We start from the raw sequence: 25,779 nt of genomic DNA on the forward strand, positions 1-25,779 counted from the left end.
GAGTACAAATGGTGCATTAGATTGATAAGATGTGCAAATATTAAGAAAACGAGTCAAGACGAACAGCAAAATCAAAGAACAACAACAAAAATTAATTACATCAAAAATTTCAGGTCCGTTTTAAAAAACAAAACTTAATAACAAAGTCAAAATAGCGTCAGATAAAACTGATATTTAAAAAATATTTTGTAATTCACCAGAAAAGATATGGGACTAGTCAATAAAAAGGCTTGGTAACATTTAGACAATAAGGATCAAAAACAGTGAAGTTGAAAAATTCGCCTATTTTTTTTAAAACGATTAATTTCAAAGTAATAAAAACCAATAGAAATCAACTAAATCATTCTAGAGGTGTACAATTAATTTATTATGTGACCTCTCATTAATGAAGCTAGGTAACAACTAGACAGAAATAAAAAAAATGCAAATATAAGTAACACTTTAATTTTTTTGCGAAAAAAAATGTTTCCAAAGATATGAACGCCATTAATTACACAATGAAATAATTAAATAGAATCGTTTAATATTCCAAAGAAAGCCCTCGCCGTTTGCATTTATCCAGAATATGTCTTATGTCTACAAAAAGAACGTCACACATTACAAAAATCAAAAATTTATTTACTTTTTTTCCGTGTCGAAGCCAGTAAAGTCAACGAATTCTTTAAAAACATTAGATTGTGTGACACCAACCCCCTTTAAATTCTTCCCTTAACAACAATAATGTCATATTTGTCCTGTAATTAACGAGACGGGATAACAAGTAGAGAATAGAAGCAACAAATTTGCGAAGTTAAAAAGATTTTTTTTAAATTTGAAAACCATCAGCTATCTACTAATATCAGAATATCGTCTCACCTATTCTTCCATGGAATTCCATTGAAATTGTTGAAATTGGCTCATTGTACAGGAAATTTCATTCGGCTAAAAAGACAAAGAAAAAACGACAGTTAAAGACAAAATTTAAAAAAAAAATCAAATAAATTCTTCGAGAAAATAGTGTCAGAGCCGTTAAAATCAAAATCTATATCGTCAAGGATTTTGTTATTATCAATTTTGTTTGACTTTGAAAGCCAATAGTGTGATATATGAACTGCCAATAACGTGATAATAAGACAAAACTAGATAACGTGAAAAATGGGCAAATGCTTAAATTTTTTTTTTTAAAAAAACGTGAAATCTAGCAGTATCAAAGCGAGAAAACCATTACTTAAGGCGTAAAACCGCAAAAAATATTGAAATTGATTTCAATAGAAAGAAGAAGCATTCTTTCATTGATGACAATAAGTTAGAAGTTGGCCAAACTAAGAGACAAATAGAGGCAAAGTTCATTAATACATTATTTATTTAGAAATCAAATACTTTTAAAAGTCAAAATGACCATAAGCCTTCAAGTAACGAACTAGATACAATAATGTGGAACTAATAAGGAAGGCATTTGGACCTATCATTAGTGAGCTTTGGTTGGAAATTTTCTGTTAGTTAATTAATGAAGAAAAGATCGAATTTTTTTTTATAAAAAAGACAGACTTATAACAATCCGAATTATTTTTTGATTATGCCAGTCCAAGATTGTTCCAAAACTAACCCTGCGCATGCTGTTTGTCCTTTAACAAACTTAATTATTCGAATGTTATAGATATTGATTTTTTGTTAGTTAAAAAATCAAAAATATATCAAATTTGATCATCAACGAATAAATTTAGCAAAAAACGGCAAAAAGTTTTAATTACAGAGCACTCTCAAGGGAATTTGAAGTAGAGTCTACAAAGATTGTGTTTGTGGCGTTTGGGTCTCTATCTTCTGTAAATTTAATCAAACTGGACTAAAGAAACTTATTTCGTGCTGTTTTTGATGAAAAAGTCTTAATTTTGAATTGTTTAGCCAGAATTTTCCACAATAAATTAATAAAAATAGCCTACAATATTTTTTTGTTTGTCTTTATAAATAAAAATGAAAAACAGATTCTAAAAAAATTAACAAGTTTTAGCAAAATTGGCGAAGTTTTAGTCAGAAATTCCGGAAAGTGTGAATAAAATCTTACCGGAATTCACACTATTTTCTCAATGTTCGAAACTCGATAACACCCTGTAGAAAACGAAAATTGAAAAATGTTTTTAATTCCATCATGTACGCTGTACAAGCGTTCTAATGATACCAGTCTCAACTCTACGATGAATATATCGATCGGCCAAAATTGACTGAACAAAAAAACGATTTGAGTTTATAGTTCCTTCCCCCTCATATAAAGTGATTTGACTGCTTTATTCTCTCTGCTGTCTTCTTTCAATGTTACTTTGTAGCGCCGTTGGGATAACGTCTAAATTAGGCGAACGAAAAAAGTTGCAAGTAAGACCCCCTTGACTTGTTGAGAATTGAAATGGACTCCTACTTTTGTAATTGTTGAACTGTTGAGTAGAATTGACTAATCCTGCGAATGCATCTCATTTTACTGATTTTAAAATCCGATTATTGTTTCAGAGAATAAATAAACCAGCAGGTGGTCCAGCAGATACGGAAGTAGATCTGAACTCGCATCTGGGCAGGGTAATAACAGCTTCAACTATCCGCCTTAGACTGATTGAAGTTTCTAACGACAGAGGATACGTCGACTTCATTATTCATCCTAGTTGCTCTGGTAAATCTTATATTACATAACACTGCATTGCCTTTTAGCTGGTGAATTTTTTCAAGGGATAAAATTTTAAACGAATCGCTATAATTTACAATTTTTTTCACCATCTTGAATAAAGTTGACGACTCGAGAGCTGGGAGAGTTTGTTTTTTATAGCTAACATGTTTTAAGCTGAGCAAAGCCACTTTAGGGCAATCTTTTTTTTCAGTTCGGAGGTGAGTATTGACTTTGATGTCTTAATTCAAAGATGAAAATTGGTTTTATTTGCTTTTTAGAATTGAAGAGGATTTATTGTAGCCTAATTTACTTCTCGTTAAAAAATTTTACTTCTCGTTACATCAATCTAGGTAATCTCAATACATAAAATCTCAATATATCTCTTTTAATCTCATTCGCAATATTTCTAAACCTTTATATATTATATACGACTATTCTTTTCTTAGGGTACGAATTCAAATACTCTGTGGAGACTCGTAGAAAATTGGGTTGAATTTGAGCTTTTGTGTCTGTTTTAGAGCCCAAATGTCATTGAACTTATTTTATAGATTACTGCTCAGTTTCTGCTTGTAATCGATTGGTTTTGAGCATTCTAACATCACGAATTTTAGCATCTTTTTTTGGACAAAACTAGCAATTTTTTTCATTTTTTGACATTTGCTTTCATTATTCAAGTTTTTTGTTGGCCCAGGGGCCAGAAAACCTCCTTAAATGCTTGATAATATGTTATTGAAAAATGTTTTTTGGCCTTAGAGTTTTTAAACTTTTTAAAATCACAAATTTTTGCAAGTTTCTTATAAAACTTTTTTAGTCCTTTTTTAGGTTTCTTCAGCCTCATGAGCCAAGGAACCTCCTCTAGGATTTTATAATGGTTTCTAATTGTAAAAAATTGTTTTTCAGTGTTCGAACATCACGAATTTTTGCTTTTTTTGACAAAACTTGCAATTTTTTTCCATTTTTTTGAAATTTTTTTTCATTATTTTGGTTTTTTCAGCCTCAGGTTTCAGAAAACCTCCTGAAGGTTTTGATAATAATTTACCTAAAAAGTTTTATTGGCCACATGGAATAGGTTTCAATTTTTTAATATTACAAATTTTGCAATTTTTTGATAAAATGTCCATTTTTTCGAAGTTTTTTTGAATTTTTTTTTTCTTTTTACGTTTATCCAGCCTCCAGAGCCAAGGAATCTCGTATAGTGTTTAATAATAGGTTCCTGCATAGTTTCTAGGTTTTATTGAATGTTTTCGAGATTTTAGGGTCACGAATTTAAGCAGTTTTGTTGAAAAATTTGCAATTTTTTTCTAGTTTTTTTTATTAGTTTTGATTTTTTTTTCTGGCACCAGGAGCGCAGTGACCTCCTCCGAGGTTTGATAATAAGCTGCTGCATAGTTTCTTGAGTTAATGAAATGGTTATCAGTAATTTTGCAACACAGAGTTTTTGCAACATCTGGTAATTTTTTTTCTTCAATCTTTCGAAAAATTATTATTGGAGTTAATGGAATGGTTATCAATTTTATGTTAACTCTAGCTTTCCCAATTTTTCGATAAAATTTATTTTTTGTGAACTTTTTGGAATATTTTTATCACTTTCCAAGTTTATGGAACATTGCGAGCCAATGAAAGTATTTAAGGTTTGAAGTAGGGACACTACATGAGACAGTAAAAATGGTTCTGAAGATATTAAAATCAAGAATTTTAGCAAGATTTTGTTAAAGTTTGCAATTGGTTTTAATGTTCTTGATTTTATGTTCCATTTCTGAGATTAGATTAACGACCATTACTAGCCAAGGAATTTTTTTGAGTTTGCAGTTGGTTTACATGACAGAACTCCATTGACAAAAAAGAGTTTTGATTTTTTTTTCACTGCGAAATGTGGAAACTTTGGTTTTAATTTTGCACTTTCAGTGTTTTTCAATATGATTTAGTTACTAACAGGGCAACAAAACTAGAATTTGCAGAGTCGAATCTCATCATAGAAAATTATCCTAGATCTCTCTTTCTCTCTCTCTCTTTGTTGGTTAGGGTTTCTTTCTTTCTCTTTCTCGTTTACGTTTTATCTTGCACATTCTATCTCTCTCTCTCTCTCTCTCTCTCTCTCTCTCTCTCTAACTCCAGAGGATACGTCTGCTTCAATATTCATCCTAGTTGCTCTGGTAAATCTTATATTACATAGCACTGCATTGCCTTTTAGCTGGTGAATTTTTTTCAAGGGATAAAACTTCAATTGAATCGCTATAAAACATGATTTATTTCTCCATCTTGAACAAAGTTGACGACTCGAGAGCTGCGAGTTTGTTTTTTTATAGCTCACATGTTTTAACCTGAGCAAAGCCAATTTAGGGCAATCTTCTTTTTCAGTTCGGAGGTGAGTATTGACTTTGATCTCTTAATTCAAATATGAAAATTGGATTTCTTTGCTTTTTTAGAACCGAAGAGGATTTATTGTAGCCTAATTTTTAATTCTCATTACATCAATCTAGATAATCTCAATACACAAAATCTCATTATGTCTCTTCAAATCTCATTTGCAGTTTTTCTAAACCTTAATATATTATATCTGACTATTCTTCTCTTAGGGTGCGAATTCAAGTGCTTCCTGTGAAAACTCGGAAAATTGGGTTGAATTTGTTTTTGAACCAAATTAAAGAGCAGCTAGGGAGGAGAAAGATAGAGAAAGAGTGTGTGTATATGTGGGTCTGTTTGTGTGTGCTCGTGTCTGTGCGTGTATGTGTGTCATTTTTGTCATTTTGTGTGTTAAACTAACTAATTCTCTTGTTCTTTGTTCAATCCCACTAGGAGTCAGGGGAATCCATAGCGGTTTTCTCCGTCAATCTACTATGTGTGTTTCATATAGCTATAAGATGTTGCAGCGGCAACTCAATTAACTCAAATATGAATTTATTGCGATAAAAAATTTGGCAACACCCAGATCTATTTGGCAGCTGTTCTGACAATCTGTTCGCTACGTTTTTTAAAATGCAATGGGTTTTATTTTTTGGGTACCGTACATCTCTGTACTATTTGAGTAAGAGTAATCGGTTGTGACTATACATCATTTTAATGAAAAAGAATTTCTACCAGTGACAAGGAATCCTCTCCTATTCATTGGAGTGATAATCACTTGAAAATCATTTCCGAAGAATTGTTTTGATGAATTATGTTTAAAAATAGTGCAAAGACGGCAACGGGTTTTTTCCTCTTAATAATTTTAAGTTTTATGTTTTGTTGTTTCAGCAATTCCATCTGCGTCTGCTAGTGTCTCGCCGTCGCCTTCGGCTTCCGTGTCCCGTTAGTAGATTATTGAGTTCTTCTGTTTTCTTTATTGCTGTCAGTTCATGACATTTTTCTGGAATCTCATCACCTTGAGATATTTTAGTATGAGAACGAAGCTGGAGAAAACTAAGATGTAAAAACCTCCTGCATTAAGTTTACCTTTTTAATAGACATAGCAATTTTGTTGTAACAGAGATCATGGGCTAAATCACAGCAAGTTGGGACGCAAAAATTTTTGACCTATTCTCTTAATATTATATTGTTGGGCACTGATTCTGGAAACAACTCTTCAAAAATATGTTCAAACTTTATGGAGTGCTCGACACCCTAAGAGCTCTGAGTTTAAGACAAAAGTTAACTTAAAGTAAACCTCGTGGAATTTTTTTTGATGAAATTGGTTTTCTCTTTCCTAGCGTTAATGCCATTGATTTTTTTGTTTTGTGTCAGGGTCAGAAAGTGAACCGGTCTTTTGCAATGCTAGACCATCCACTTGGACCTTCAGAGCCACACAGCTAGACCGAACTGTAACAATCGCGGACCTTGCTGTAAGTTTGCCGAATTTGATTTTATTTATTGCTTGTTGTCAAAAGTTTAGACTGGTGCTACTATGAATTTTGAATTTTTCTTGACTCTGTTTTGATACTTTCAAAACTTATACTAAATGGAATTATTGCCTTGCAATAGTACATACAAAATTGGACTCCAATATAAGTCACTGCATTTTCGTTGTGCCAAGATATGCACTATTGTCTATAATTGAATGCCAGTCATGACCCTATTAGATAAAATTATCGTTGAATTGAAAGAGACGACTTTTAACATGGTAACAGAAAATGAAATGGGATAGAGAGATTCTCATTTTAGGTTGATTTTGCCCCCCCCCCTACAAATTAATTGTCTTGAGTCTTTTTGTCAGGGGAAAAGATGTTTTTGTTGCATTAATGTCGCACCAAGAGCAGCAGATATTATCCTGATTTATGTTGCCAACGAGCACTTTCAATTTTCCTTCTCACAAAAGCACTCTGTTTTCATTCTCACCGGCTTTTGGGTTCTGAGGTGTCAAAAACTAAACGGCGGGGTCGACGACGTAGAAAAGTTTAACTCAATATGAGCGGTCACTTAATTTTAAATTTTTTCAGGGTGATGTTGGATGGCAGAGTGTGTCAGTGTATGGTATCACATTCAGTCCGAATCCAACTGGAAGCGCTAGGTTTGTCTTCCAGCTCGAGTTCTTCGACAAAAACGGAGACTTGGTTACTACATCCCAGATTCTGGCTCAGAATCCCAGTGCCCTGATTGGACCATTGGTTAGAAACAGCTCTGCGTCAACTTTTGTCTTCTTTTTGAGTGCCCTAGTTAACGAAATATTTAAAACGAGCTGAGGATAGGGCGAATAATGTTTTCTTTGGAGAGGCCATCTTTGCATATAGACCAGCAGCTGATAAATGCTCAACGGTCGGCTTAACCTATCAAGGTCATTCTGAATGAGACGAGGCAGTGTCCAGCTGAATATAAGTTTTAAAAATTTCTTGTGTTGATCCAATTCCTTACGGTTTAGGAAAAATCCACGGATTAACACCCCACCAATTTTCAGATAGGAGAGAGTTCTTCTCATGAACATAAACACCCACGTAAATCAACTCCCGCTTGATAGTTAAAGGGCTGCTCATTAGCGTAGTTGGCTACGCCTTGCGATCATTGGCCATGCCTTAGAGGCTGTTGGACTTGATATAATTCATTCACAAACAAATTATCACGTACTCTTATATAGAGGTTTGATGCTCTCAGGTTGGCAAAACAGTCTTCTTTTGAAAAATGTTTTTTCGACTGGTTATAAAAAAGATTAAAACTGATCTGGCCTCTTGATACTCTTCGCTGCCTTTGTTCAATGTCCTTTTGTTGCGCCGTGGGGATAACGTCTAAAGTGGTGAGAACGAAAATAAGTTGCAAGTGAGACCCCCTAAACGTGTTGAGAATTGAAAAGGACTCCTGGTATGTAATTCATTAAAGTGTTGATCTGTTGAGTTGATGACCATAGTTATTACAACAGGTTAATCTTGAAAATACACCTCATTTTCATATTTTTAAAATCCAATTATTATTTCAGAGAATAATTAAACCAGCAAGTGGACCAGCAAATACGGAAGTAGATCTGAACACGCGTCTGGGCAGGGTAATAACAGCTTCAACTATCCGCCTTAGACTGATTGAAGTATCTAACAGCAGAGGATACGTCGATTTCAATATTCAACCTAGTTGCTCTGGTAAATCTTATATATTACATAACAATGCATTGCTTTTTAGCTGGTGAATTCTTTTTTCAAGGGGTGAAATTACAAATGAATCGCAATGAAAATTTTATTTACTTTCCTTGTCGAACATGATTTAGGACTTGAGAGTTGTTAGAGTTTGTTTCTTTCAACAACTGCACGCTTTAAGCTAAGCAACGCTATTTTATGGCCATCTTGTTTTTTATGCAGTTCGAGTTTGTGTATCGCCTTTGGTTTTATCTGTCTAAGATGAGAATTGGTTTTTGTATTTTAACAATCTAAGAGATATTGAGACCTATTTTTAAATATCAATTTATCAATCTAAATCTCAGTACATTAAATCGTAATATATCTAAGCCTTAAGATATTATATCTGACTACTATTCTCACAGGACATGATTTCACATGCCTGCTGTGAATTTGTGTGAGTTTGTGTATTTGTGTGTGTTTAGTGTTTATGTGTGTGTGTGTGTTTTTTTTATGTGTGTGTTTGTGTTAGCTCGGTACTAATTACGACAAAACTCCGGAACTGAACAAATCCAAAATCAAAAAGTATGCTCAAATGCAAAACAAAGTAGAGGACATGAGATCGGAGTTCAGATATCCCTTAAATTGGGATACTTTCCGGAAGCGCCTCCCCAGTCCTATATAGCCAAAATTTGGGCACCCCCAAAAAATTATTGTTTTGCTCCCTTCTGAGAAAATTATTTATTTTCGTAATAAGGTTCCTGGTTTAATACATCGACAACCATGTACGTAACAATTCGCGAGAAAACTATAGTAGAAGACCCTTCTGAATAGCTCGTAATCACTAAAATTTCAATAAGAACAGGTTTTTGGTTGATGTTTACATTACATGCTGTGAATTTTTGCTATACACTTATTATTTTCAAACCTCCGCTCTATTAGTATTTTCTAAATGCTGATTCAAACGTATGCATACGCAATAAATCAAATGCATACATAACTTTTAAACATATGCAAATGGGGTTGCCTACTTTACTGGGAGCGCTAGCAGAGAAAAAAAACCTTAAATTGTTAGAAGGCAATTCACAAACACTATATTTGTACTAATGCGATTGGACTGCATTACGTCATTGGTTGAAATGAATCAAGGTCACTGCCAGACACCGAGTGTTTGATTGGAGGTAATTAAACGTATAGCTTTGCCCATATAATTGTAAGAAAAATAAGATACCACCAATGTGAACCTAGAAAACCAGTATGATAAAGCAATGTTTTATTAATGACTACAAGAACACATTTTGTGTTTGTTTACCCCGAAGTAGATTATTTACCTTACACAAGAAAAGAATTAAACCAAAGTTTCAAAAACAATGACAGTTTTAGTACTTAAATCACCAAAAAATTGGAGAAAAATAGATTATTCTCAGCATCTTTTCAGTAACTTAACCAAAATATTCCGAAAGTTATTTGAATACGTCAGAAAAGAATGGAATAGGAGAATTAGTAGAACTGCATTTGACTAAAAAAAAACAAAAATTAATGAATTAGAGTGCGTAGCCAACAAGATCACATTTAACAAAAAAAAAATTGTGACCGCTAGCGCAATAAGATGGTATAACGGCTGTAAAAACTATTGAATACATCTGCTGTAATCCTAGCAGTAATGAATGAGTTCGAATTGTATTTGCTGTACCAAATGATTCATATGGTACATTTTAGAGCATTAACCCGGAAGAAATTAGAGAGAACTTACAACAGCAGACTAACGGAGTATAAATTTCCAACTCCAAAAATAGTTTGAATTACGGATTTTTCTCTGAAGCTCAAATATTTAATATATTCCACGGCGCAGTGACTTAGAGTCCTTTCAAAATTAATTTTCTGGTTTACATTCGTTCTTTTCTTGTCTTGGTTACTTTTTTAGAAACTTTTTTTGAAAGAAATTACAAACTTTTAGCCCTTTTTTTGTTGTTAAGTTCTTCCTTGTAAGTATCAACCGACTTAAACTCAATGATGTGCATCTTTTAAATTAGCGAAAACTAAGGAAAATTAAATGTGATAAATTTGAGTTTGTTGTCTTCAACGCCAAAATTTTTTGTCAGTGCCTGCTTAGTATCTAAAGGGTACGCTATTATTGTTCCTTTTTGACAGGAAGAGCCAAAATTGACAAATATTTTATTTAGGAAATCTACTTTTTATTTGGTTTTCGTCTTCATAACCTATAACAGCTTCTAATCAAAAGTTACAAAATACTAGAGATGAAAGCTAACTCAAAACCTACTTCATCTTTCATGACTTAATTAACTAAAACTACGGAACTTTACTCTTTCGAATCCATCGGAGCCAAATATAGACAAATACTTGAAAACGTGCAATATTGAGTGCTGTAACGAAAACATGTACGGGTAATGTCTCTATAACTGTTACCTATGTATTTTTACTCTCTGCCAAAACACGTCAGGCATCATATACGCAACTTAGCCGAAACCCCAGTTTTCCTTTCAAAACCACCCACAGAAAATACAAGAGAATTGTTTTTGGCCTAGCTCAAAAATTCTGCAAAACTCATTGCATTTTTTTGTCGATAGATACTTACTAATAACACAGTTAGCTCATAAACATCAGTAAAGTCATATATTTTTAGAGGAAGGTTTTTATTGCCTTCAACAATATTTGATTAGCATACATAGGCAAGCCAATGAGAGAAGTGTCACCTATCATATCGTTGCACATATTTAAATTAATAATCTTTTTTAATTTTTATTTTCTTTAAATCCGAACATTATTATTTTGTACTGCAATAATCAAACAGTGCATTTTTTGTTATGCATCTAATCTGTCGCGCTTCCGCGCAGCGCTAATATGCGTTCTGGTGTAATTCAGTAATTCCTGGATTTTAAACAGGACAAGTCTGAATGGCCGAATTTTAATGCTCCCTAATAGTTCCTAGGCTACCAGACAGGCATGGGAGCCTATTGGCCATTTTGACTGAGAGCTAATGTAGCATTTCCATTTGAATTTTTATGAAAGTTTTGTATTTTTTTGATTTTGAACGATAGTTCACAGCTTGTGTTCAGAGGCTTTTTGAAAAGTTTTTCTGGCTATTCTGGTTAGTGTCACACAAGCAACTTCATGGATATTGTTTATTTTTACACATACTGTTTCTCTGTAATGCATTTCATCAAATGTTATAAACATTCTCAATTAGTGTCTATTTTTTGCCAACGTGCCTTATAAGTCAGCAAATTTTTCAATAAGATGCCGGCTAAGTTTTATAATTTGGAAGCAGTCATCACAGTGTACTCAACCATTTCCGGTTTTCTGACTCAAAAGTTTGCGTGTTTAAGTTTTGCCATCGGTGTCTGCTAGCCCCTCTGCGTCAGCGTCACCTTCAGGCAGTGCATCTGTGTCTCCCTCAGCTTCGGTGTCAGCGTCATTATCTGGAAGCGCCTCAGCTTCACAATCAGCTTCAGTATCTGGAAGTGCGTCTGCTTCGCCGTCAGTCTCGGTTTCAGGGAGTGCTTCTGTCTCACCATCAATTTCAGCATCGGGAAGTGAGTCTGCTTCGCCTTCAGTTTCAGAAAGCGCTTCTGTCTCACCTTCCGCTTCAGTATCAGGAAGTGCCTCTGCTTCACCATCGGCTTCAGCATCGGAAAGTGAATCCGCTTCGCCTTCAGTTTCCGTATCGGCAAGTCAGTCTGCTTCACCGTCAGCTTCCGTGTCGAAAGGTTCTTCTGGCTCGCCGTCAGTTTCACTATCAGGAAGTGCCTCTGCGTCACCTTCAGTCTCGGTTTCAGGAAGTGCTTCTGTCTCACCATCAGTTTCAGCATCGGGAAGTGAGTCTGCTTCGCCTTCAGTCTCAGTTTCAGGAAGCGCTTCTGCCTCACCTTCCGCTTCAGTATCAGGAAGTGCCTCTGCGTCACCTTCAGTCTCGGTTTCAGGAAGTGCTTCTGTCTCACCATCAGTTTCAGCATCGGGAAGTGAATCAGCTTCGCCTTCAGTTTCCATATCGGCAAGTCAGTCTGCTTCACCGTCAGCTTCCGTCTCGAAAGGTTCTTCCGGCTCGCCGTCAGTTTCAGTATCAGGAAGTGCCTCTGCTTCACATTCAGTCTCGGTTTCAGGAAGTGCTTCTGTCTCGCCATCAATTTCAGTATCAGAAAGTGCCTCTGTTTCACCTTCAGTCTCGGTTTCAGGAAGTGCTTCTGTCTCACCATCAGTTTCAGTATCGGGAAGTGAGTCTGCTTCGCCTTCAGTTTCAGAAAGCGCTTCTGTCTCACCTTCCGCTTCAGTATCAGGAAGTGCCTCTGCTTCACCATCGGCTTCAGCATCGGAAAGTGAATCCGCTTCGCCTTCAGTTTCCGTATCGGCAAGTCAGTCTGCTTCTCCGTCAGCTTCCGTGTCGCGAGGTTCTTCGCCGTCTGCTTCAGTATCCGAAAGTGGCTCTGCTTCGCCTTCAGTTTCAGTATCTGGAAGTGCCTCTGCATCACCATCAGCTTCAGTATCTGGAAGTGCTTCTGCTTCACCATCAGCTTCCGTATCTGCAAGTGAGTCTGCTTCGCCTTCAGTTTCCGGATCGGCAAGCCTCTCTGCTTCACCATCAGTTTCCGTCTCGAGAGGTTCCTCTGGCTCGCCGTCAGTTTCAGTGTCAGGAAGTGCTTCGGCTTCACCTTCAGTCTCGGTTTCAGGAAGTGCATCTGTCTCACCATCAGTTTCAGTATCGAGAAGTGAATCCGCTTCGCCTTCAGTTTCCGTATCGGCAAGTCAGTCTGCTTCTCCGTCAGCTTCCGTGTCGCGAGGTTCTTCGCCGTCTGCTTCAGTATCCGAAAGTGCCTCTGCTTCGCCTTCAGTTTCAGTATCTGGAAGTGCCTCTGCATCACCATCAGCTTCAGTATCTGGAAGTGCTTCTGCTTCACCATCGGCTTCCGTATCTGCAAGTGAGTCTGCTTCGCCTTCAGTTTCCGGATCGGCAAGCCTCTCTGCTTCACCATCAGTTTCCGTCTCGAGAGGTTCCTCTGGCTCGCCGTCAGTTTCAGTGTCAGGAAGTGCTTCGGCTTCACCTTCAGTCTCGGTTTCAGGAAGTGCATCTGTCTCACCATCAGTTTCAGTATCGAGAAGTGAATCCGCTTCGCCTTCAGTTTCCGTATCGGCAAGTCAGTCTGCTTCTCCGTCAGCTTCCGTGTCGCGAGGTTCTTCGCCGTCTGCTTCAGTATCCGAAAGTGCCTCTGCTTCGCCTTCAGTTTCAGTATCTGGAAGTGCCTCTGCATCACCATCAGCTTCAGTATCTGGAAGTGCTTCTGCTTCACCATCAGCTTCCGTATCTGCAAGTGAGTCTGCTTCGCCTTCAGTCTCAGTTTCAGGAAGCGCTTCTGCCTCACCTTCCGCTTCAGTATCAGGAAGTGCCTCTGCGTCACCTTCAGTCTCGGTTTCAGGAAGTGCTTCTGTCTCACCATCAGTTTCAGCATCGGGAAGTGAATCAGCTTCGCCTTCAGTTTCCATATCGGCAAGTCAGTCTGCTTCACCGTCAGCTTCCGTCTCGAAAGGTTCTTCCGGCTCGCCGTCAGTTTCAGTATCAGGAAGTGCCTCTGCTTCACCTTCAGTCTCGGTTTCAGGAAGTGCTTCTGTCTCGCCATCAATTTCAGTATCAGAAATTGCCTCTGTTTCACCTTCAGTCTCGGTTTCAGGAAGTGCTTCTGTCTCACCATCAGTTTCAGTATCGGGAAGTGAGTCTGCTTCGCCTTCAGTTTCAGAAAGCGCTTCTGTCTCACCTTCCGCTTCAGTATCAGGAAGTGCTTCTGCTTCACCATCGGCTTCAGCATCGGAAAGTGAATCCGCTTCGCCTTCAGTTTCCGTATCGGCAAGTCAGTCTGCTTCTCCGTCAGCTTCCGTGTCGCGAGGTTCTTCGCCGTCTGCTTCAGTATCCGAAAGTGCCTCTGCTTCGCCTTCAGTTTCAGTATCTGGAAGTGCCTCTGCATCACCATCAGCTTCAGTATCTGGAAGTGCTTCTGCTTCACCATCAGCTTCCGTATCTGCAAGTGAGTCTGCTTCGCATTCAGTTTCCGGATCGGCAAGCCGCTCTGCTTCACCATCAGTTTCCGTCTCGAGAGGTTCCTCTGGCTCGGCGTCAGTTTCAGTGTCAGGAAGTGCTTCGGCTTCACCTTCAGTCTCGGTTTCAGGAAGTGCATCTGTCTCACCATCAGTTTCAGTATCGAGAAGTGAATCCGCTTCGCCTTCAGTTTCCGTATCGGCAAGTCAGTCTGCTTCTCCGTCAGCTTCCGTGTCGCGAGGTTCTTCGCCGTCTGCTTCAGTATCCGAAAGTGCCTCTGCTTCGCCTTCAGTTTCAGTATCTGGAAGTGCCTCTGCATCACCATCAGCTTCAGTATCTGGAAGTGCTTCTGCTTCACCATCAGCTTCCGTATCTGCAAGTGAGTCTGCTTCGCCTTCAGTTTCCGGATCGGCAAGCCTCTCTGCTTCACCATCAGTTTCCGTCTCGAGAGGTTCCTCTGGCTCGCCGTCAGTTTCAGTGTCAGGAAGTGCTTCGGCTTCACCTTCAGTCTCGGTTTCAGGAAGTGCATCTGTCTCACCATCAGTTTCAGTATCGAGAAGTGAATCCGCTTCGCCTTCAGTTTCCGTATCGGCAAGTCAGTCTGCTTCACCGTCAGCTTCCGTGTCGAAAGGTTCTTCTGGCTCGCCGTCAGTTTCACTATCAGGAAGTGCCTCTGCGTCACCTTCAGTCTCGGTTTCAGGAAGTGCTTCTGTCTCACCATCAGTTTCAGCATCGGGAAGTGAGTCTGCTTCGCCTTCAGTCTCAGTTTCAGGAAGCGCTTCTGCCTCACCTTCCGCTTCAGTATCAGGAAGTGCCTCTGCGTCACCTTCAGTCTCGGTTTCAGGAAGTGCTTCTGTCTCACCATCAGTTTCAGCATCGGGAAGTGAATCAGCTTCGCCTTCAGTTTCCCTATCGGCAAGTCAGTCTGCTTCACCGTCAGCTTCCGTCTCGAAAGGTTCTTCCGGCTCGCCGTCAGTTTCAGTATCAGGAAGTGCCTCTGCTTCACCTTCAGTCTCGGTTTCAGGAAGTGCTTCTGTCTCGCCATCAATTTCAGTATCAGAAAGTGCCTCTGTTTCACCTTCAGTCTCGGTTTCAGGAAGTGCTTCTGTCTCACCATCAGTTTCAGTATCGGGAAGTGAGTCTGCTTCGCCTTCAGTTTCTGTTTCAGGAACTGCTTCTGCCTCATCTTCTGCTTCATTATCAGGAAGTGCCTCTGCTTCACCATCGGCTTCAGCATCGGGAAGTGAATCTGCCTCGCCTTCGGTTTCCGTATCGGCAAGTCAGTCTGCTTCACCTTCAGTTTCCGTGTCGAAAGGTTCTTCTGGCTCGCCGTCAGTTTCAGTATCAGAAAGTGCCTCTGCTTCACCTTCAGTCTCGGTTTCAGGAAGTGCTTCTGTCTCACCATCAGTTTCAGCATCGGGAAGTGAATCTGCTTCGCCTTCAGTTTCTGGCAGCGCTTCTGCCTCGCCTTCCGCTTCAGTATCAGGTAGTGTCTCTGCTTCACCATCGGCTTCAGTATCGAGAAGTGAATCCGCTTCGCCTTCAGTTTCCGTATCGGCAAGTCAGTCTGCTTCACCATCAGCTTCCGTGTCGAAAGGTTCTTCTGTCTCGCCGTCAGTTTCAGTATCAGAAAGTGCATCTGCTTCACCTTCAGTTTCAGTATCAGGAAGTGCCTCTGCTTCACCTTCAGTGTCGGTTTCAGGAAGTGCTTCTGTCTCACCATCAGGTTCAGCATCGGGAAGTGAGTCTGCTTCGCCTTCAGTTTCTGTTTCAGGAACTGCTTCTGCCTCACCCTCTGCTTCAGTATCAGGAAGTGCCTCTGCTTCACCATCGGCTTCAGCATCGGGAAGTGAATCTGCCTCGCCTTCGGTTTCCGTATCGGCAAGTCAGTCTGCTTCACCGTCAGTTTCCGTGTCGAAAGGTTCTTCTGGCTCGCCGTCAGTTTCAGTATCAGAAAGTGCCTCTGCTTCACCTTCAGTCTCGGTTTCAGGAAGTGCTTCTGTCTCAACATCAGTTTCAGCATCGGGAAGTGAATCTGCTTCGCCTTCAGTTTCTGGCAGCGCTTCTGCCTCGCCTTCCGCTTCAGTATCAGGTAGTGCCTCTGCTTCACCATCGGCTTCAGCATCTGCAAGTGAATCCGCTTCGCCTTCATTTTCCGCATCGGTTTCATTCTCACCATCAGTATCAGCTTCGCGAAGTGAGTCTGCTTCGCCTTCAGTTTCGGGAAGCGCTTCTGCCTCACCTTCCGCTTCTGTATCAGGAACTGCCTCTGCTTCATCATCGGCTTCAGCATCTGCAAGTGAATCTGCTTCGCCTTCATTTTCCGCATCGGCTAGTCAGTCTGCTTCACCATCGGCTTCCGTGTCGAGAGGTTCTTCTGGCTCGCCGTCAGTTTCAGTATCAGGAAGTGCCTCTGCTTCACCTTCAGTGTCAGTTTCAGGAAGTGCTTCTGTCTCACCTTCAGTTTCAGCATCGGGAAGTGAGTCTGCTTCGCCATCAGTTTCGGGAAGCGCTTCTGCCTCACCTTCCGCTTCTGTATCAGGAACTGCCTCTGCTTCACCATCGGCTTCAGCATCTGCAAGTGAATCCGCTTCGCCTTCATTTTCCGCATCGGCTAGTCAGTCTCCTTCACCATCGGCTTCCGTGTCGAGAGGTTCTTCTGGCTCGCCGTCAGTTTCAGTATCAGGAAGTGCCTCTGCTTCACCTTCAGTGTCAGTTTCAGGAAGTGCTTCTGTCTCACCTTCAGTTTCAGCATCGGGAAGTGAGTCTGCTTCGCCTTCATTTTCGGGAAGCGCTTCTGCCTCGCCTTCCGCTTCAGTATCAGGAAGTGCCTCTGCGTCACCTTCAGTCTCAGTTTCAGGAAGTGCTTCTGTCTCACCATCAGTTTCAGAATCGGGAAGTGAATCAGCTTCGCCTTCAGTTTCCATATCGGCAAGTCAGTCTGCTTCACCGTCAGCTTCCGTCTCGAAAGGTTCTTCCGGCTCGCCGTCAGTTTCAGTATCAGGAAGTGCCTCTGCTTCACCTTCAGTCTCGGTTTCAGGAAGTGCTTCTGTCTCACCATCAGTTTCAGCATCAGAAAGTGCCTCTGTTTCACCTTCAGTCTCGGTTTCAGGAAGTGCTTCTGTGTCACCTTCAGTTTCAGCATCGGGAAGTGAGTCTGCTTCGCCATCAGTTTCGGGAAGCGCTTCTGCCTCGCCTTCCGCTTCAGTATCAGGAAGTGCCTCTGCTTCACCATCGGCTTCAGCATCGAGAAGTCAATCCGCTTCGCCTTCAGTTTCCTTATCGGCAAGTCAGTCTGCTTCACCGTCAGCTTCCGTGTCGAAAGGTTCTTCTGGCTCGGCGTCAGTTTCAGTATCAGGAAGTGCCTCTGCTTCACCTTCAGTGTCAGTTTCAGGAAGGGCTTCTGTCTCACCTTCAGTTTCAGCATCGGGAAGTGAGTCTGCTTCGCCATCAGTTTCGGGAAGCGCTTCTGCCTCACCTTCCGCTTCTGTATCAGGAACTGCCTCTGCTTCACCATCGGCTTCAGCATCTGCAAGTGAATCTGCTTCGCCTTCATTTTCCGCATCGGCTAGTCAGTCTGCTTCACCATCGGCTTCCGTTTCGAGAGGTTCTTCTGGCTCGCCGTCCGTTTCAGTATCAGGAAGTGCCTCTGCTTCACCTTCAGTGTCAGTTTCAGGGAGTGCTTCTGTCTCACCTTCAGTTTCAGCATCGGGAAGTGAGTCTGCTTCGCCTTCAGTTTCGGGAAGCGCTTCTGCCTCGCCTTCCGCTTCTGTATCAGGAACTGCCTCTGCTTCACCATCGGCTTCAGCATCTGCAAGTGAATCCGCTTCGCCTTCATTTTCTGCATCGGCTAGTCAGTCTGCTTCACCATCGGCTTCCGTGTCGAGAGGTTCTTCTGGCTCGCCGTCAGTTTCAGTATCAGGAAGTGCCTCTGCTTCACCTTCAGTGTCAGTTTCAGGAAGTGCTTCTGTCTCACCTTCAGTTTCAGCATCGGGAAGTGAGTCTGCTTCGCCTTCAGTTTCGGGAAGCGCTTCTGCCTCGCCGTCCGCTTCAGTATCAGGAAGTGCATCTGCTTCACCATCGGCTTCAGCATCGAGAAGTCAATCCGCTTCGCCTTCAGTTTCCGTATCGGCAAGTCAGTCTGCTTCACCGTCAGCTTCTGTGTCGAAAGTTTCTTCTGGATCGCCGTCAGTTTCAGTATCAGGAAGTGCCTCTGCTTCACCTTCAGTGTCAGTTTCAGGAAGTGCTTCTGTCTCACCTTCAGTGTCAGTTTCAGGAAGTGCTTCTGTCTCACCTTCAGTTTCAGCATCGGGAAGTGAGTCTGCTTCGCCTTCAGTTTCGGGAAGCGCTTCTGCCTCGCCTTCCGCTTCAGTATCTGGAAGTGCCTCTGCTTCACCATCGGCTTCAGCATCGGGAAGTGAATCCGTTTCGCCTTCCATTTCCATATCAGCAAGCCAATCTGCTTCACCATCGGCTTCCGTGTCGAGAGGGTCTTCTGGCTCGCCGTCAGCTTCAGCATCCGGAAGTGCCTCTGCTTCGCCGTCAGTCTCGATTTCAGGAAGTGCTTCTGTCTCACCTTCGGCTTCATTATCTGGAAGTGCTTCTGCTTCACCATCAGCTTCAATATCGGGAAGTGAGTGTGCTTCAACACAAACTTCTAAGAAAAGTTTTAAAAAGTTTCAACTCCTTATAGGAAAATGCTTTTGTTTCCTTGAAAAAAATCTGGTATGGGTATACTGATAAATTTGCTACGCAAAGTTTTTTCTTCACACATGGGCGCCATTGTAGAAAAAGAAAAATTGCAAAATTAAGCATTCATGTTACACAACTGGATTTTTTATATTGAACTGCTTTAAAATACCTCTGTGGATCGAATCTGTCGTTTCCTTTATTGGGACCTTTAAAAATTGTTAGGCGAAGCAAAGAGGTTCAGGCAGTGACAATCATTACTGTAGGAATGTTAAATTTCAAATTAGTCTTCGAGAACAAACGTTTTTTTGTATCCAATTTCCACTAAGTGCTGTTGAAAAACCAAATTGCGTCAAACTATAACACGTTTCCAATTTTGATGTTAATTCACCATAGCCTGTAATAGCAAAAAACTGAAGTTACTAAAACCCACTAACCAGCCACTAATTATTTAAAATATGGCTTAGGAATTTCCGAAAAAAGTGTCAACTCATTATGAAAACACGTTTTTGTCCCTGAAAAAGAACAGGTAGTAGATTCATATAAAATCTTTACATAAATGTTTTCAGATATGAGCGACGGTATGGACAATAATATGGCAAAGTAAAGTAGTCAGTTCAAAGGACAGGTTTCGTTAAATTGGTATATTAAATTGTTTTTGGGGACTTCTACGGGGAGTGCTCTTTTTGTGTCAATCATTGGGGTCCCAAAGATTTTCACCACGATTTGTTTTCTGGTAAAATGAAATTGAAGCCAGGAAATCCATTGACGAGCGTGGTTGCCAGACGAGAGAATTTCGAAACAGTCACGAGAAACATTTGGAAACCTAAAAAGCATCTCTGCATTGGTGACACAATATTTCATTTGCAATACTCAATTTTTATTTTCCAAACATTTCATTTTCAAATAATACGCTTTCAATAATACTTTATTCAAAAATGAGCCAATTTCTGGTTGCAAAAACTGTCAGAATCCAGTTTTGAGTAACTCAGATATACGGTAGAAAAATATTTGCGTAAAACATCTTCAATCCAACTTTTTAAATAATCCAATTGTTTACTTTTTGATTTCATTGCTGATATCAAATTTTTTTGCAGTGTTGCTGTTTTTTTTAAATAATCTCTGTTAGGAGCCATTCATGTCACTATTTATTACCATTCGTAAATTGAAGGATCATTTGTAGACCTTTTGTTTTTCAGTCGAGACATCATGTGCAGCAAAAATATTTTTAGTACTATCTTTTGTTTTTGCGGTTTCTGTATCGATGACTTCAGTAAGACCTCTGGAACTCGGGGATTGCGCTCAAGTCTGTAACGTAATACATCGAGGTATTGTAAAGGGTCGAGGTATTGTAAAGGTATTGTATTCTGATGGCCTAAAATCGGCAACGCATAATTCAGTTGACAGAGATTTGTAATTAAAAATTCAGATAATTTAAGGGAATTGCATCTTAGATTCTCTCAAAAAGCTAAATTATTTTCGGTCATAAGGCGCAGTTTGCTGCAGAATCTCAAATGTGTCCCCCCCCCCCACTACGTTAGACACCCCCCAGCACGTGTCACTACATAGTAGTTCATAATGCAAAATTATTGCCCGTGCTTTTGAGGGGTGCAAATAATATGCACTCGCTAAGTGTGGGGGGGACAGAATGGATGCTAAAATTGGATTTTTTTACTTTTGATCATATCTTCTCAAATGAATTAAGACATCAATAATATTAGCGTAATTTGACTGCAGTTTGCCGCAATAGCCCTTTTGGAGGTAAGAATCCCGAGGAACCCCTACCTTAATTATGTGCAATTTAAAGAATCCTGTTTGCGAGCTTAATTCGATTAATTATACCAGAATGATTTTATGGTGAACAGCAAAACAGTCCAAGACAAAACAGTCCCGGACAAAACAGTCCCAGACAAAATAGTCCCAAGAAAATAGACAAAACATTCCCACACAAAATAGTTCGAAATAAATATATAATCAAACATATGCATTTCAATTAACAAGGAAACCCCTTAAGGTATTCATATGATTGTATTTCTTTGAACGAAAATTATGCTGTTTACCACATAGTTTTTGCCAAATAACGTATTTTGAAACCAGTTTTTGGTTCAGTCCTAATTGATATCAATTAAAAACATTGCATTCGGAAGCTTAACTCATAGATTATATTTGTCAATTGTTTTTAGATTATATTTAAATTTTTTCAATATTTTATTTGGGACTATTTTGTCTGGGACTGTTTTTTCTGTTTTCTTGGGACTATTTTGTCTCGGACTGTTTTGTCCGGACACGGATTTTATGAGTAGAGCAAGATTTGGGTGGCTAATTTTTGGTCTAACGTTTGAAATTGTTTTTCATCCCCTACCTTAATTGTAGTGCAATTTAAGGAATCTTGTTTGCTAGGATACTTTGAGAAATTTTTCGGTGGTGAATTTTTGATCTAATGTTTTATATTGTTTTCAGGTTCGCTCTCTGGAAGTGCTTCAGCTTCACCTTCAGCGTCAGTATCTGGTGGGTGTTGGTTTTTTCATTATAATATTCATTCTTTTCTAGAACTTTGTTTGAAATTGAATAACTGAAATTTGGTGACAACTATCTCAATACTTTTCAGTCTTGTTTCAATCCCGTTCTACTCTTGTTTTTTTTACATAGTAAGAATTTACTTTATTATGTTCTTTTTTTATACTAATGTTAAAATGCGCTCGAACATAGAGGTTCTTTAGTCGTTTTGTTGTTGCATTGGGAGTGATCGCAGTTAAAAAGGAGTGGTTGTTTTTTTCACACCGAAGTAGCAAAGCGAGAGATAAAAGGAAAATTTGCTAGGAGTGAAATTTTTTTCTGATTTCGAATTAGTGAGAAAAAATTGAGTTTGAGCAGTTTTATGGTTTTTAGGAGCAAAGTTTTCTTACGTAGGGCACATTGACAGGAGTTCACAGCTTTTTGTGTTTAATTTTCTTCCCATTGCTTGTAAAATCTTTCATATATGCCCCAATAGTACCAGATTGCAGTTTTAAATTTAAAGTGATGCGGCTATCAGTTTTTGTAATGAAGTATATTAAAACGATGTTTAACTTATGCTGAGTGAAAAAAAACACAATGGCGTGTTTACAAGTGATAATTTACTCATTTTTTTCGGTTTTCATTTCATGACGTAAATGTTTTGAAAATATTTATTTTGACGGTATATCTTTTAAAGATTCCAAGATTGTAAAAAGTTCATCCATTGATATTAGTTTCAGGTATGCTTCTGCAATAGACGGTTTTCCTTCCGATATTTTTACTAACCCAGATTGATACGGAAAATTTGTACTGTTAATTTATCCAAATATTTCCACCCCTTCATCAGTTAACTTGAATTTAACACCCATTTTTGCTCGCACATAATCAGGCTACCATATTTTTGGTTTGCAAAGCTTTTTTGCGCATCTGTCATTTAACTTTTTTGCGATTTGTTTTAAAGGTTTTCTCGAAATATGAGTGAATAATTTTTTATCATAAATTTTTTCTTGAACTTGAGTAGTATTTATCACTTCGGTATAGGTATTTTATTATGTGTGCCATTGTGAACATGATCCAATATTAAAATATGGGTGATCAGTTTCTATTGAAGGAAGTTGGAATGAGTTATTGAAATTTGGAATTTTGTTCTCTCCGAACTTAGTTGTATCTAAGATCTTTATGAGACTGAATGAATCCGGTTTAAATACATTATATTAAGATTTTTCTTGCACCTGTAATGTCCCTAAAAGGTTGTTCAGTGAATTGTGACATCTCATGTTTGTTTTTTAATCTGGTGAACTGATTTTAATTGTTATTAATTCTTAAATTGATCAAACTTTGTCTTGCAGTATACGAATGCCCTACTGATTCTGTTCTGCCGGTCGATGACAGTCAAACTGAGTTGCCATCTGAGTCAGCTCTACAATTCACCTCTGATGTTGCTTCTATTGTTGGGGTGAGTTACAAACTATCAGCGTTTTCATTTGATTCACTAATTTTCGCAAAAACTAATTTGAAATTTCACGTTTCCTTCTGATCCGACCAGTATGTCATCTTATTTTGTTGCTCTTTTGTGATCAAATACTTGCTTTATTTTTAAAAATTACTTAGTTTTTGGATAGGTAGTAAACAACTTCTATGCTAACATTCGTATTATTGCTTTGAAAAAAAATTGATAGACGTTAGCATTTGAGTTTGAAAATTTAGTTCATTTTTGCTGTCCTTTTAATCAAGTTTGAAATGAGTTATTTTTCCAATTGTATGGGCGTGCCTACGTTGCCAGATGAATGAATTTGGTTCTAACTGTTTTTAGGAAACGACGGTTGACTTCATGAGAATCTCTTTGATCAGCCAGAACCCAGTTGGATTGACGACATCTGTTTCAAACATTTCCTTAACCTTCAGAGATGAAAATAACCAATTCATCACAACCGTAACAGTGGTAAGTTCAACCTCAATGACTACTACTTAGAGGATTCAATTAAGTTATCTCAATATCTTTAATTTGGTTTTAGATCTTGTCCGTTTTTTTTTCATGATTGCTTCATCGATTTTATTCGGACGCTTATGAGTTTTTTGCCCTCAAAACATGATAACTAGACAAAGTACGGAAGCGAATCCACCCCCCACCAAATAAAAACAATTTAACACTTTCCTGGTCAACTCTCCATCTCTTGAGCTGAAGCTGGTCTCACTTAGCCAACGTTAGCTACTACCAAGGCTAGCTGATTGCCAGTCGTTCGAGAGCATTTCGTCGGTTATGTTAAGTCGATTTTTTCTTCCAATTTGGCTGCTGATATTTTACAGGTTGGTGAGCTGTTCACAGCCGGGTCCTCTGTTGACATTGACCTGCCCACAGATACTGGTCCTCTCAGTGCCTCTCAAGTGATTATTGAAATTGAAAATGATGAACTGGCTACTTCCATGACAAATGTCACCATGACAATTACGACAACAATTTGCTTAAGTTAGTATAGTTTTGATGACTATCAATTCCCAATATTTGATCTATATTACATTATCTTCTTTCATGAGAAGTGAAGATTTGTCTCATGTTTATTTACTTATCAGGAAAGATTTACTTACCAGTCAATTACCGGCTGGCTATAATTGAGCACCTAGTATCTTCGCGCGGCATATTCATCTTTTTCAATGTTTTGGGATTGTTTTTCAACTTGGTTTTGAAATCCGCTTCATGTGCTCTAATATCACAAAATTGCGATTTTTGAATTTTTAAAGATGCGTCTATAGTTCATTGGTGTTTCAAGGAATTTTGGTCCTATTTTCCAGTTTTGAAACAATTCTTTTTTGTATTAAGCCACATAGTTTCTATGATAGGTCTACTTGGGTCTCTGGTGAGACATAATTGAATCGAGTTGACAATTTTAATTAATAGTTTGTGGACTTTTGTCCGTTTTTAAAAGTCTTTTTTAAGTTTTGTCGTTGGTATCTTTGACACCTCAGGAGCTTATTATGAGGTTCAATTGAATTTTTTAATTCTATTGTATCAAACTGATAACTTCAAATATTATCAGTTATTTTTAACGTTTTGTTCTTATTTTTTGTTCTTTGTCAGGTTACTGTTTCGTTAGTGGATCTTGTTTTTGACTTTTCACTCGACGACACTTCATCCAATTTGTTAGTTTCAATTTAGAGCAAATGTTTTTGTTGTTCTTCCCTGCATATGGATCGAAAATTAAATTTTTGCTCAATCATGGTGCTACTTTTTTAGTTTTAAATAATTGAAGTTTCAATTATATGTTACGATTTTGTCGCCCGTTATGTTGAAAATATTAGTGAAACCCGAGTTTTGTCGTATTTCCTATATTTTGGTCCTGTTGCCTTCTCTCTATTGGATTTCCGCAAAATAATTGTGTGTTGACTGATGAGCGGAGACCAAACATTTGATTAAACTTACATAATTAATGTTAATGATCCTGACAGCATTAGTTTTCTTGTAACAACCTTAAAAATGAGTTCCGTTTTTGTCCACTGAGCTTTAAGTGGTATATTCTTCGTTCACTTTGAAACGCTGTAGAATTTGCTCTAATGATTTGTAGATTTTTTCTAGAGCAGAAAGTAGAACTGAGGCCTCTCTGTTAGATTCTTTGCAATCGCCTGCATGCAGTCAGTGGTCGGTTTTGCACTACTTTGGCTCATATGTGCTGCTCCGTTCTTTTTTTTGCAATTCTCGAGTTGTCCAATTAATGTTAACGTTGTCCAATTGATCTGTAATGAAGTTGATCCATATGGAAGTGTTTTGCCTGGCTTTTGTCATGCTCCCTTCCCCATAAGGTACTTCTGTAGCTTGCTTTGCGGTCTAGTCTCGTGATTTTTTGCTTTTTCAGGATTTTTGAATGTGTATCCTTTAAAGATTTCAAAATTATGCACATTCTGAGATAAAGAATAGTGTTCCTGGTATAGCATTCAGGGATAGCAAAATAGTTTTTTGGTGACTTTCAAAGGGCATAGTTTTCTTGGCATTCCTCAAAACATGCTGTTTCACCATTAATCAAAATTAGTTACTGTTTTATTTACGATCATACGTTTTTTCAGAAACTACATCTCCGTCTCCTTCCGCTTCTGCCAGCTTGTCAGGTTTGTGCTTTCAATTTATCAATTTGTTTCTCAGGACTTTTGATAGCCAGGAAGTCATTTATGATGCACAATGAGGCTTAATTGTTTTTGCGCTTTCTTGATTGCAAGCGAAGTTTATTGTTGGAGGTTGGTCTTGATTTCACTCTAGACATTATTTTATATCAGGTCATTATAGTCATTAATGCCGCCCTCATCTTCTCAGCCGGCTATTATAACGCTCATAATTTTTTACAATTCAAAGAATTTGGTCTGTTTTGGGGCGCTGTTTTTTAAGATCTGTTCACACATTTTCATGATTTTTGAAGTCAAATTGG

At 38.8% G+C, this 25,779-nt stretch overlaps 1 protein-coding gene across 28 annotated transcripts in view; it reads left to right on the forward strand.

Moving 5' to 3' along the window:
• Positions 1–25,779, forward strand: part of LOC142337853 (uncharacterized) — a 232,282-nt gene that overhangs the window by 36,167 nt on the left and 170,336 nt on the right. For 27 of the 28 annotated variants that reach the window (XM_075387410.1, XM_075387418.1, XM_075387416.1 and 24 more), the window contains exons 15-25: positions 2,479–2,635; positions 5,864–5,917; positions 6,350–6,447; positions 7,042–7,209; positions 8,010–8,166; positions 11,487–18,815; positions 21,332–21,379; positions 22,717–22,823; positions 23,181–23,309; positions 23,675–23,834; positions 25,424–25,465. In XM_075387410.1, coding sequence (XP_075243525.1) covers positions 2,479–2,635; positions 5,864–5,917; positions 6,350–6,447; positions 7,042–7,209; positions 8,010–8,166; positions 11,487–18,815; positions 21,332–21,379; positions 22,717–22,823; positions 23,181–23,309; positions 23,675–23,834; positions 25,424–25,465 — 8,449 coding nt within the window. The remainder of the gene's footprint in view (positions 1–2,478; positions 2,636–5,863; positions 5,918–6,349; positions 6,448–7,041; positions 7,210–8,009; positions 8,167–11,486; positions 18,816–21,331; positions 21,380–22,716; positions 22,824–23,180; positions 23,310–23,674; positions 23,835–25,423; positions 25,466–25,779) is intronic. The other variant, XM_075387412.1, reaches the window with a different exon arrangement.

Source organism: Convolutriloba macropyga, chromosome 4, assembly GCF_964194025.1.
Source record: "Convolutriloba macropyga chromosome 4, txConMacr16.3, whole genome shotgun sequence".
Taxonomy (NCBI): domain Eukaryota; kingdom Metazoa; phylum Xenacoelomorpha; order Acoela; family Convolutidae; genus Convolutriloba; species Convolutriloba macropyga.